Source organism: Penaeus vannamei, chromosome 16, assembly GCF_042767895.1.
Source record: "Penaeus vannamei isolate JL-2024 chromosome 16, ASM4276789v1, whole genome shotgun sequence".
In the NCBI taxonomy this organism is placed as follows: Eukaryota; Metazoa; Arthropoda; class Malacostraca; order Decapoda; family Penaeidae; genus Penaeus; species Penaeus vannamei.
In genome coordinates this window covers 32,468-44,967 of record NC_091564.1, presented here as the reverse complement: position 1 = coordinate 44,967, position 12,500 = coordinate 32,468, and the positions used below count along the sequence as shown (strand labels likewise).

The window sequence follows — 12,500 nt, the reverse complement described above, 5'->3', positions numbered from 1 at the left end:
ATATATATATATATATATATATATATATATATATATATATATATATATATATATATGTGTGTGTGTGTGTGTGTGTGTGTGTGTGTGTGTGTGTGTGTGTGTGTGTGTGTGTGTGTATGTGTGTGTGTGTGTGTGTATAGTTGCACATATTTTCCTTTTGTATATAATTACATTTACGTAATATTTTTACCTCCTGATTTTTCACGTGCACACCTTCATAGAAAATGGTAATAGATTTTCTCTCTCGCTATATATATGTGTCTGTCTATCTACCTATATGCATGTATATATATATATATATATATATATATATATATATATATATATATATATATATATATATATTGAGAGAGAGAGAGAGCGAGAGAGAGAGAGAGAGAGAGACAGGGAGAGGGAGAGAAAGAGAGAGAAAGAGAGAGAGAGAGAGAGAGAGAAAGAGAAAGAGAAAGAGAAAGAGAAAGAGAAAGAGAAAAAAAAAAAGCGACCGAGAGAGAGAGAGAGAGAGAGAGAGAGAGAGAGAGAGAGAGAGAGAGAGAGAGAGAGAGAGAGAGAGAGAGAGAAAGAGAGAGAGAGCATTTGTATATATACACGTATATTTGTATATGCATGTATACATACATACGTATATCATGTTCATCAGCAGCAAGCAGCTTTTATCAGTCGACTGCAAGACGTAGCTCTTTCCCCCCCCCCCCCCAATTTTTTCGTTGTTCCCGTCATGCCTCTTTGTTTCTAGTTTTGGCCCCAAATTTCGTCATTTCGTCTTGGCCCCAAATTTCGTCTTGGCCCCAAATTCCGTCATTTCGTCTTGGCCCCAAATTCCGTCATTTCGTCTTGGCCCCAAATTTCGTCACTTCGTCTTGGCCCCAAATTCCGTCATTGATCTGCCCCTTGCCCTTATTCCATTTGTATCCCAGTCTGTTACTCTTTCGTCTATCTTCCGTCGTGTCTGCTGCATATATGTCCTCCCCGCTGCCATTTCTTCCTTTTTGATGCTGCTTATGTCTTCCACTTGTTTCTGTTCCCTTCCGTCGTGGGACGAGGAGGGATAGGAGGGTGGGGGTGTGGAGGTTGGGGCGGAGTAGGGGTGGTCAGGGGGAGAGGGTGGAATAGGGGGAGGGAGGGAGGGATCAGGAGGCTGCCCTTATCCAATCAGGCTAATTGTCAACATCGGCCTTTTTTATTCTTCTCTGGTCACTTGTTCGTTTCCTCTGCAGGAATTCGGTCGTAGGTCATGTTTATGTCATGCTCCTTATGTCATGACCGGGAGGACGCACTGGTTTAAAAAGCCTTTTGAACTTGATGGCTTAAAAACTTTCTTTTTTGAACTTGATGGCTTAAAAACTTTCTTTTTTGAACTTGATGGCTTAAAAACTTTCTTTTTTGAACTGGATGGCTTAAAAACTTTCTTTTTTGAACATGATGGCAAGGAGTTTCTTAGTATGCTACTGTGTCTGTCTGCATACATATATATACATACTTTTTTTTTTGTTTTTTTTTATCCTTTCTTTTCTTTTTCTATAGGTTCAGTTATTGTTTTTATTTCATTTTTCTTTCTTTATTGGAAAATGGCTGTTGCTAAGGGCGGGGTAAGTAAGACAATGATATATATTTTTTTCCTTTTAATTTTGTGTACTTTGGTACAAATACATAGGAAAATCTTACAATCTACATTGCATGAAGGAAACACAGTACATAATGCCACAAGCACGTGTATAATCACTGCAATTCACGCCCTTATCGTCATCCGTCACACGCGTCAACACAAGCACTCGTCATATTCACAAGCAATCATGCACAACGCAAGCATACCTGACAAGCATTCTCTCTACGTCAGCTCCTACAAGGCACAGTCGCGAAGTTGTTGCCACCAAGGGCTCCAAACTTACACATAAATAAAGCACTTTCTACTTAAGTCTGAAGAGAGAGAGAGAGAAAGAAAAATGAAATAAAAATATTGGCAACTTTTTTTTATAAGAAAATGCACAAACCCGAGGTAAATTATGGTATGCTAATCTGTGGTATGGTTCTTGTTAGTATGTTCAGGAAGTACTTGCAATACCCGTCTGGTATATCATAGTACTTGGCTTGTATGCTATTGTATTTTTCCCAAATCTTAATAGATTATCTTTAGTGTATAAAATTTAACCATCATATTTACCCACAGTCTATGTTTAGGTACAGCAAAGTTACATATGTTGGGACCATCGAGAAAAGAATTATCTATGTTTTTTAATGACAAAAAAAAAAATAATTAGTAGCGGTTATTAAAGCTTATATACGCAGTCTAGTAAGTACACTAATCTAAAAGTTTCAGCAATACTGTGGTTCTGAAATCACATTAAATCAATTAATGTGATTTCGTGATCAATATGGCAAGATTACCTACGAAGAATTGTTAGTCAATTAAAGGGTGCAATGGAGGTTCTACTGGCTGTGTGATGTTAGTAGCTCTACCATGCGCAAAAAAAAAAGCATTAGCAACACAATGCAACTTGAAAATTGCACATGCAACAAAGCGGTAAGCAATAGTATCTGAAGGCTTTGGTGGGCGTGATCAGTGCATGGTTTCATGATTACGAAATTCAGCAATTTAATAAAAAATAATAATGAAAAAAATTGATAAAATACATAAATAAAATCACATTAATAAATAATAATAAATAAATAAATAAATAAAATAATAATAAATAAATAAATAATTAATAGAATGAATAAAAATACATTTAGTGTTTATTTAATGGTTGCACTCTCGCCAAGCAAAGCCTCAGACACTGTAAAGCATTGGAAGCGGTTAGTACATGCAAGCAAAATTGTTAGCAAGCAAGCAAAATAATAATAAAAATAAATAAAGAAAAAAAAGAGCAGTTTATGTTAGCAAAACGCAAAGCATCTAATTGTATTAACAAGCGAAGCAAACTACGGGTTACTGATGACAAACAGCCTTAAGTACCATTAGCTATTATCTGAACTATCATAACTACTAAGCTGCTACTGTGAGAAACCTTTGGCAGAATACAGTTTGGAAATTCAAACAATATTAGTGCAAGAACTATTAATAAGATGGAAGAAGCAACAGAGATTCAGTCAGTAAAATGGTTATTGATATAAACTTGATAATCATTCTAGGGAGTGTTTGATATCAACTTATTTCCTGTTAAGCAAATTGAGCAATCAGATACATCAGCATGAACTACGCGGCTACAGATAGAAAAACGAAAAAAAAAACGAAAAAAATGTTAGTGGAAAATAAAGTAATAACTACGATAGATAGATACTTGGTGTGGTTTTTCAAAGTGTTATCTTCGTTATCTACTCGCCGTTATCACCCGATAGACCTTTGAAAGACGACACACCAGCAGGAGAAAAAGAGAAAATTAAATAGGTAGAAAAAAAATTATATATATTCCTAAAACGCACATTAATTATTTTCCATATCTAATCTTTTTCTCTTGTAGTCCCAAACAACAACAACAAAATCTTTGCTATATCATGATCAGATGTTGTAGTGATAGAAAAAAAAAATTAAGATATTGTATTTACTCTGATCATTATGTATTTGTTTTTTAAATCCTTTTATTGATTCAAATACGAGATAATTGGTTTATAAATCCCTTTTATTTTTAAACCAGCACCTTAAGCGGGGGGGAGAGACAGAGAGAGAGAGGGTGGGGGGTGGGGGGTGGGGGGGTAAGACCGAGAAATGCAATCTGGAATCGAGTCGAATTTTGCAACAAAACTTGAGTCTCTTTTGGCAAAGTCTGCAACACTTGAAAGAAAAAACTTACGATATTCAGGTAACTCAGAATAGTTAAGAATAATTAATGCCTCTATATTCTCAATGTGTAATGACTTATTTAACCACTGTTTGTGTAAGGGTGTGAACATGCACACGTATCATGCACAGACGAATAAATTACATGTTAATAAATAGTTGGAATTAAATAAATAACGTAACAAATAACACATATCCGATGCCATGAACACACCATGCACAGACGCATTGAACAAACAAATGTTAATAACTAGACCAATCACGTATTGAACAAACAAATGTTAATAACTAGACCGATCACGTATTGAACAAACAAATGCTAATAAATAGACCAATCACGTATTGAACAAACAAATGTTAATAAATAGACCAATCAAAACACGGACAGAAAACTGGACAAAACGACACAAATTCACACTCTCTTTGGCCCCGGTGTCTCTCCCCTGTGTAGACCCTCAAGCACCATCACCAAAATGACCTGTCGACTGGTCTGCAGGTCGCGAGGAGGAAGGGGGGGGGAGGGGTAGGAGGAAGGTCCCTTAATCAATATATCTAAAAATGATATCAAATAAATAGCTTGGGGTTAAATGGATAAAAAACATCAATCACTTCGTTTGCAAATAGTCACGTGAGTTTTTGTTTTCCGTCCGATTTGGTTTTGTATAAATCGTCCATTTCATATTGAAAAAAAAAGTAAAAATAAAAATCGTATATCACTTGGTATCCTACACGCACTGATAAGACACTGTGTAGCTCCACATGATTAAATAAAGGGTTAGATTAACTTCTTATAACTAGTAATGTTAATACGCGGCGGATCCCGGGACCCGCCGCCATATAATGCCCTTGGTAATAGCCTTGAAGTTTGTGTGGATTGAATACTGCAAAAACCTCACTGAAATGCCTGCGGATTTTCCTCTCTTTCGTCATGGTAGTCGCACTCAGGTGGGGTTCACCGGAAGTAGTCGTGGTCGAGTCGTAGCGGCGGAAGAATCGATGGGAGAGAGAGAGAGAAGAGGAGAAGAAGGGTAAAAGGGGATGAAGGAAATCGGCAGAGTAAGTGGACACCTTTGGACGGCGTTCGGTTCCACGCGTCCGTTAGCCGCTCGGCCACCTCGGGGGGGACTGCGCGCGTGCGACGTGCGCGCGCGCGGGCAGTCTGGATGCGTCGGTTGGTTCGTTGTCGGGTATTTGTGGAGTCGGCCTCTCGCTCCTGCGCTCCCCCGCGTTACCAAGACCGCGGGAGGCGGCGCAGGAGGAGGCCTCGGGGTCGGTCGCTGGTTCCAGCTCGTTGCGCTGTCGGGTGAGGCCACGGCGCTGCACGGGACGCCTCGCGGGCCCGGGGTCCTGCGTGTCTCCTCCCGTCCACCTGCGTCCCTACAGGATCTCCATCGGGTAGAGGGAGTCCTGTCGGACGTAAGCAGGCCGACGCGGCGCGGGGACGGCGGGAGGCGGCGGCGCGGCGCGGGGGGCGTCCGCGCCGCGCCTCGGGCTGTCGCCGGCCCGGAAGGACACCCTCAGGACGGGGCGCAGGGCGTCGCTGAGTGCAACGGCGGCGCGAGCGGGCAGACGGCGTTAGATCCTTCGCGGGTAGCCCGAGTCGTAGAGCTGGCGGAGGGACTCGGTGGTGGTGGCGGGGCTGAGGGGCTCCTCCAGCTTGCTCCTGCGGCGGCGGTGCCACACGGCGGTCCAGGCCACGATGATCACCAGCTGCGCCACCAGGAACACGGAGCACGCCAGCACGAGGCCCACCATGTTGATGCAGACGCCGGACACGTCCTCCTGCAGCACGAGCTCGGGGTCGCCGTCGGTCTGCGGGAAGCGGAAGGGCAGCGGGATTAGGAAAAAGCTCACGAGGAAAATCAGTAACTCGAATAACATCGATCGATCACAAAATCCCTCAGAGGACACATACACAAGACCACAAGCTAGTAAATCCAATGATAACAGTAATGATAATAACGAGAATAACAAACAAACGCATTAATAAATGAGGAAAAAAATGAGTGAACAAGCCGCGTCGGCCCACAGCTTAAAGACCCTCTCTCTCACACGTACCGCGGTGACGGTCTCCTTCCTGTTGCTGTTGGCGGCGCTGTCTCGGCTCTGGGTCTGGGCTCCTCGGAAGGCGAACTTGTCCGAGATCTTGATGGACTGCACCACCAGGAGCTCCTCGGGGATCTCCTGCTCGGCCTCTCGTCGCACCCTCTGCAGGGGGTGGGACACGACGCTCATGGAGTAAGGGCTGATGATGGTGTACTGTCGGAGGGAAAAAAATGTTCAGCTTCCTTCACGAAATTGGAGAGAAAAGATGGAGAAAATATAAGAAAAAGAAATATCTCGATTAGTGTAGCAGATGGAGAAGGCAAAAGTAAGGCTCGGCTTCCTCCAATCTCGATAGAAATTGGATAGAAGCGATAGAGAAAATATATTAAAAGGATATTTTTATCTAGATTAGTGTCGCAGACGCAGAAGGCAACGTCAACGAAGCCCCATCGACTTACGTCCTGGGAGAAGGGACTGGCGAGCGCGGTGTCGCCCATGGTCATGTGGGAGATGGCCCTCTTCTTCCTTCCGTAGCTCTCGGCCTGCTTCACCTGGCCACCGAAGTCCATGACGTCACACACGACGGGCTCGCAGGTGGGCAGGCACGGCGTCACGAGGGCACGGAACTGAACGACGTCGCTGGTGGGGAACTTGAAGGCGTCGAAGGTGGCGCCGAGGACCTGCGTTGGGGAAGGGAAAGGGCGGTTATTCGACTGTTTTTTAGACATTTTACTTTTTAATCGATTGATTACTGGTCTGCATGGCTTTTTCTACCATGAGAACACGAGCGGGACTGACCTTGCCGGTGCTGTCGACCTTGAGGAGCGGCCTCATGATGGAGATCTCGGTGGGGCAGCCGCGGCCGTCGAGGAGAGTGAGGTTCTTGGTGTTGCCGCCGTCCATGGCCACCAGGTCGCGCACGAAGATCTCGTAGGGGGAGTTGCGGTCGACGATCTCGAAGCGCAGCTGGAGCATGTCGCCGACGGAGGCGTCGGAGATGTCGTCGCCGTTGCGGTTGGTCACGCGCATGATCACGTTGGGGGAGTCCACGGTGCTGCCCTCCTCCATGACGGGGCTCAGGTCCTCCTCCACGTTCAGGTCCACGCGGTTGCTCACGCTCTTGTTGGTCAGGTCGTACTGGCAGTGTACGCGGAGCCCCAGGTCGGCCGAGGTCACGATCATGTCGTGGTGCTGGATGACGACGTCGTTGCTGTAGCGGGAGGCGGAGTCGCGCTCCACGTCGCAATCGATGTCGTTGTAGGTCATCTGCAGCTCAAACTCGAGCGCGTTCTCGATGTCGTTGACGCAGGTGTTGGGCGAGCCCTTGGCGTAGATCTTGCCGTTGAAGATCTTGGACGTCTTGATCTTGGCCACCATGTCCCCGGAGCGGCAGTCGATCGTCACGTTGTAGCAGGACGAGAGCTCGTAGGTGGCGGTCTCGGCGATCTCCAGGTAGGGCTCCTCGATGTGCGTGAGCGTGGCGGCGGAGTGGTGGGACAGGCGGCACACCTTGTCGCCGGTGTCGCCGAAGTCGAAGGAGTAGCACCTGCGGGTCGAGGGAAAGGCAATCGTCAGTCAACCCCTCCATCCCAACACGACATTTAAATTCACATTTCGTCCTCACAATCAGGCAATCCCCGGATGCCATTCTAACCCCTGCCACAATGAGCACGAGAACCAGTGCCAACCAGTGCCCAAACAGAGCCAATTCTCACCTGAAGGGGGCGGTGAGGCAGAGACGCTTGCAGTCCTCCAGACTCTCCACGTCCTGGAACACCGAGTCGACAGTCTTGAGGATACGTCCCTCCATCCTCTGGAATTCGCAGAGCCTGACGGGGTCGTCCACGCAGTTGTTCTCCAGGAAGTCGCTGTTCTCGGCCACCTTGAAGGCGCCGGTGCCCACGGTGGTGTGGCGGTCCATGTCGGAAATCTGGCAGTCCCCGGTGGCGTTGTTGAAGTTGGCGGACCTGGGGGAGGAGAGGACGGGGGTCAGTGCGAGGTCAACGAGCCTATGCGCTGGAATCGTGATCAACATTTACAGAAATACGCATTCAAAGTAAATACATAATGATGCAAAAAACGTTAGTAATCCAAAAAGAACAAAAAGAAAATATAAAACAAACAGGAACCAAGCGACATTTAATCGCACCCGACGCAAAACGACAAAAAGAAGCCAAATTAGAGAAAGCCAGTCTTCGCGAACGCACCGAAGACCGCACACGCTCTCACACAAAGACCCCTCTGAAAGCCACGCACGATGACTTATGGACGATGGGCCAAAAAAAACGTTCTCATTTCCCGCAACGTTTCCCAGCGACCGCCGAGGAGTAGAGTACGAACTCATGAACTACTCATCAAACCAAAAAGTTCATGGTACTCACGATGCGCTCATTTCCATAGCCTTGATATAGAGCTTTCTTAGAATGAAGGAAAATGTACGGTCATTATCACTGACCATAAAAAATTAAAGGGAACTATTAAAAAGTCATCAAAAATGGACATTTCCTCATTTCCGCAAAACTGATTAACTCTTAAACAATTAACGAGATCAAGCTTTTATCTTCACAGAGGTAAACAAATTGGAAAAACAAACAAACATGAATTCCATCAAATCTGGCAACACAAAGAACAACACCGTTAAAACAATTTGATTCTTTGACTCAAACTTCGAAGCGAATTGCGGAAATAAAGTTTCTATGGACCAAAAGGTGACAATCTCCTCACTCCTTCTCTGATTGTTCTTTTACTACAATCAGGGTGACACCTCATCCCTGTTTTACGTGAGTGTATTGTTAAAAAAAACAAGACTGAGATCACGTGTCTGTTAATTCTTCTATTCATCTCCTCTCCTGAAGATAAAAGGGAGTCAAGTTACGTCGACAATAAGAAAAGGAGACAAGAGGAAGAGGAAGAGAGAAAAGAAAAGAAAGAAGAGAAAAAGAAGACAAGAAAGTATATATACACCCACCCAGGAACAGACACAACAAAAAAAAAGAACTGTGAAAATTTCCGTTGACACCGAAAATTGACTTTTTTTTCCTCCTCTCACTCTTCTTTTTCTTCCCAAATCGACCCCGTAAAGAGAGGGTGAGTTCCGAGAAGCCCTTTAACACGATCGTTGTTTGTGAAAGTGGGTAGTTTACGTCGAATTACCTCGTTCCGCCCCGAGGACTTAACCATCATCAGCTCCAACGAGTGAATCAGCGATTTTTCTTTTGTCTTTTGAAAATGCGTTTGACATTACTGGACTTGACATATTCAGCGCTTTTTTTTCTTATCTTTTTGTCGTCTTATCTGCCTTTATCTCTCCTCGAATTAATTACCGTTTTACTTTGAAGTTTATTCGACCAATTCGGTTAAATATCAGCAACGTGAGAATGGCAAACGATTTTTTTTACTAGTCACTCCTCAAAACACTTTAATTAACTTGATTTATTCAGAATGTGAAGTCCCCTCACTGTTTACACACAGGAAGGACTTTGACACTTATTCAATATATCTTATATGTACATAGGCCTCTATATTCTTATGTATATAGGTCTATGTTTCCATGTTTTGCCTTTTTTTCTTTTTTTTTTTCTTTTGATTACAGGTGTCAGCTTGAGTTGAACACAGAGCTACAAGGAAGGAATTTCAAGCACGTACAGGTAACGGTGTTGTGATGTAACGCCTTAGGCTGAGGTGTGTGTGTGTGTGTGTGTGTGTGTGTGTGTGTGTGTGTGTGTGTGTGTGTGTGTGTGTGTGTGTGTGTGTGTGTGTGTGTGTGTGTGTGTGTGTGTGTTTTGTGTGTCTATCTGTGTGTGTGTGTGTGTTTGTGTGTGTGTGTGTGTTTTGTGTGTCTATCTCTCTCTCTCTCTCTCTCTCTCTGTGTGTGTGTGTGTGTGTGTGTGTGTGTGTGTGTGTTTTGTGTGTCTATCTGTGTGTGTGTGTGTGTTTGTGTGTGTGTGTGTGTTTTGTGTGTCTATCTCTCTCTCTCTCTCTCTCTCTCTGTGTGTGTGTGTGTGTGTGTGTGTGTGAGAAAGAGGGAAGTGATAAAGTGGAGAATGAGTGAAAGAGTTGAGTGAAACATGGACAAAAAAATGGAGAAATGTAAGAAGAAAAGAAAGAGGAAAGAGAGAGGAAAAAAGTTATTTCTCTTTACCATTCAGATGATGAAGAGGAAGAGGAAAATAAGAAGAGACGGAAGAGGTTAAGGATAAGGAGGAAGAGGAGGAGGTAGGATAATAATAATAGTAACAATAATAATAATAATAATAACAACAATAACAATATAAATAACAACAACAAATAGAAAAAGAAGTGGTAATGGAAGAAAATGAAAAAGAAAAAAAGATGGTGAGGCAAAGAAGAAGAAAAAGAAATAAGAAAACATTACATGACCCAAGACACGTTCACAACCAGCAATTAAAACCGAGATCTGAAATGATATCAATCGCTCCTGACAATAAAAATGACACTGACCAGATGACACAGCATTACCAATCAGATCCGTGACTGTCTGCCATTTCATTTTTTTTTAGATTTATTATTAATTTCTGTTTGAGAGAGAGGGGGAGGGGGTGGGGGAGGGAGGGAGAGAGACAAAAAACGAACATAAAGAAGAAAGGAAGAAAGAAAGAAGGAGAGAGTGAGAGAGAGGGAGAAGAGATAGAGATAGAGAGACGAAAAAAGAACATAAAGAAGAAAGAAAGAAAGAAGGAAAGTGAGAGAGAGAGAGACAAGATATAAAAAAAAGAAGAACTAGGAGAGAGAGAGAGAGATAATAAACATTGAGAAGTGACGGTTAGAGTGAAGATTTCAACTCGACTTTTGAAATAACGTGATATAAATCGGACATAGCCATTATTACGCGAAGCAAAATTACTGAACAGTTATAACCCCAATTACTCGGGGGTGTAATTAAACCTTCTTATTATATAATTAACGGTTTTATGCTCCGCGCCAACCTTCTGGCACGTATGACAGGCCTATCGCCATTTCTGTCATGGATTATATCTCGAGATAAAATTCTGATTGATATTTGGGTTGGTGAATTGTGGAAATGATAAAGAAGGAATATATTTACGTGCAAAAATAGTCAGGAATCGTTTAATTATTATTTTTTTTGTCTGTCTCTCGCTATTTCTGTTTCGTTACTTTTTATTCGATTTCTCTCATTCATGGGCGAGTGAAAGATGTGGGGAATAGACGACACACCGACGAAAGACGAACAGCTGAACAAAACGAGAACTAACAATCAGAAAAAATGAAAACACACAAAAAACGAAGAAAATACAAAACACAATTCGACCGCAAAATATTGGAACGGAGTCACTGACCAAGACGGTGAGTCACGCTGGAATCAACTAAAGTTTTCAACAAACATGAAATAAAAAGAAAAGACGATTAAGAAAAAAATAAATAGCCACTAGAATCTTAATCAAAATCGTGTTTCGTCTTTAATTGGAAGCTAACTGGAAATCCGACATCGAGAAAAAAATGAGAGAGAGAGAGAGGGAGGGAGAGGGAGAGAGGGAGAGAGGGAGAGGGAGAGGGAGAGGGAGAGAGGGAGAGAGAGAGAGAGAGAGAGAGAGAGAGAGAGAGAGAGAGAGAGAGAGAGAGAGAGAGAGAGAGAGAGAGAGAGAGAGAGAGAGAGAGAATGAGATAGAGAGAGAGAGAAAAAAAAATAAGGCAAACTGAAAAAAAACATCTTTTCCGGGTAGGCTCTCTCAAAAATCAAATCACTGCGCCACCTCTTTTTTTTTCATTCTATTTATTTATCTATTTTACTTTCCCGTTAATAAAAGTATTGTCTGAGTTTATGGTTCGAGATGAAACTACTGTATATGACCCGGATCTCGAGTGGCGGGTGACAGGCCACGTGAGGTCAAGGGAAGCGCACCTTGACTTATGACCTTGTAAAACAGCTGAATAATACAATTGTGTTAAATGCTCTAAGCTTTGATTTCTTAGCAGCAGCACATGGTAGTTAAACAAGAGAGAGAAAGAAAATAAGTTTTTAAAGTCTCCCTTTATGGGTTCTTCACAAAATTAGTGTTTCCTTTTTGAATCATCTTCATATTCCAAATTATTAAATGACGTATGCTATACTCTTACTGAAAAAGTTCTTAAAGAGGAAAAAAAAAGCAAGTGCTGAACAGCTTTCGAGAATATCTCTCTAAAAGAGCTTGGTAACCACGTGTCTGTCTGAATCGACCAATCCCGTAAGGCGCAGCTATCACGTGACCTCTGGCCTGACCCGTGATTGGTCGTTGCGCCAAGATTTATGGCGGGAGAACGGGAGTAGGAATTACCTATTTTTCTTTTCCCTCCAAAACCTTTCCTCCTCATTGTCCACACTTCGTCCGTGTGAAGGTCACGGGGCCGCGAGCAATTTAAAAGGGGAAGGGATAATTAAGCTGTGGAAAGATACGGTATTGGTCGTATTTACGGAAGAAAGGGAACAGCTGCGTGAACTTTGTGGGAATGGCGGTTCCAACGAAGAAGAAAAAAAAAAAATGGCGGCAGACGTGGGGCTCAGACATGAAATTCTGTGAGGTTGATTTTTTTTTTCTCTTTTTTTCACTCCCCCGATTCTCTCATTTGTTTTTCCGCTTACGCCATCCACTTTATGGGACTCGATCCGTTATACAATCTGGCAATAAACGATTCAGGATTGCTGTGATTTGAGCAGGTTTAG

At 43.2% G+C, this 12,500-nt stretch overlaps 1 protein-coding gene across 1 annotated transcript in view; it reads right to left on the bottom strand.

The window, feature by feature from the left end:
• Positions 1–1,607: 1,607 nt before the first annotated feature.
• Positions 1,608–12,500, bottom strand: part of LOC113817859 (uncharacterized) — a 31,407-nt gene continuing 20,514 nt past the window's right edge. Inside the window, exons 6-11 of the mRNA XM_070130964.1 lie at positions 8,203–8,271; positions 7,537–7,788; positions 6,620–7,367; positions 6,280–6,501; positions 5,834–6,034; positions 1,608–5,587 (exon numbers count right to left, since the gene is read on the bottom strand). Of these exons, the coding sequence (XP_069987065.1) occupies positions 5,351–5,587; positions 5,834–6,034; positions 6,280–6,501; positions 6,620–7,367; positions 7,537–7,788; positions 8,203–8,271 (1,729 nt within the window). The 3' untranslated portion in view covers positions 1,608–5,350. The remainder of the gene's footprint in view (positions 5,588–5,833; positions 6,035–6,279; positions 6,502–6,619; positions 7,368–7,536; positions 7,789–8,202; positions 8,272–12,500) is intronic.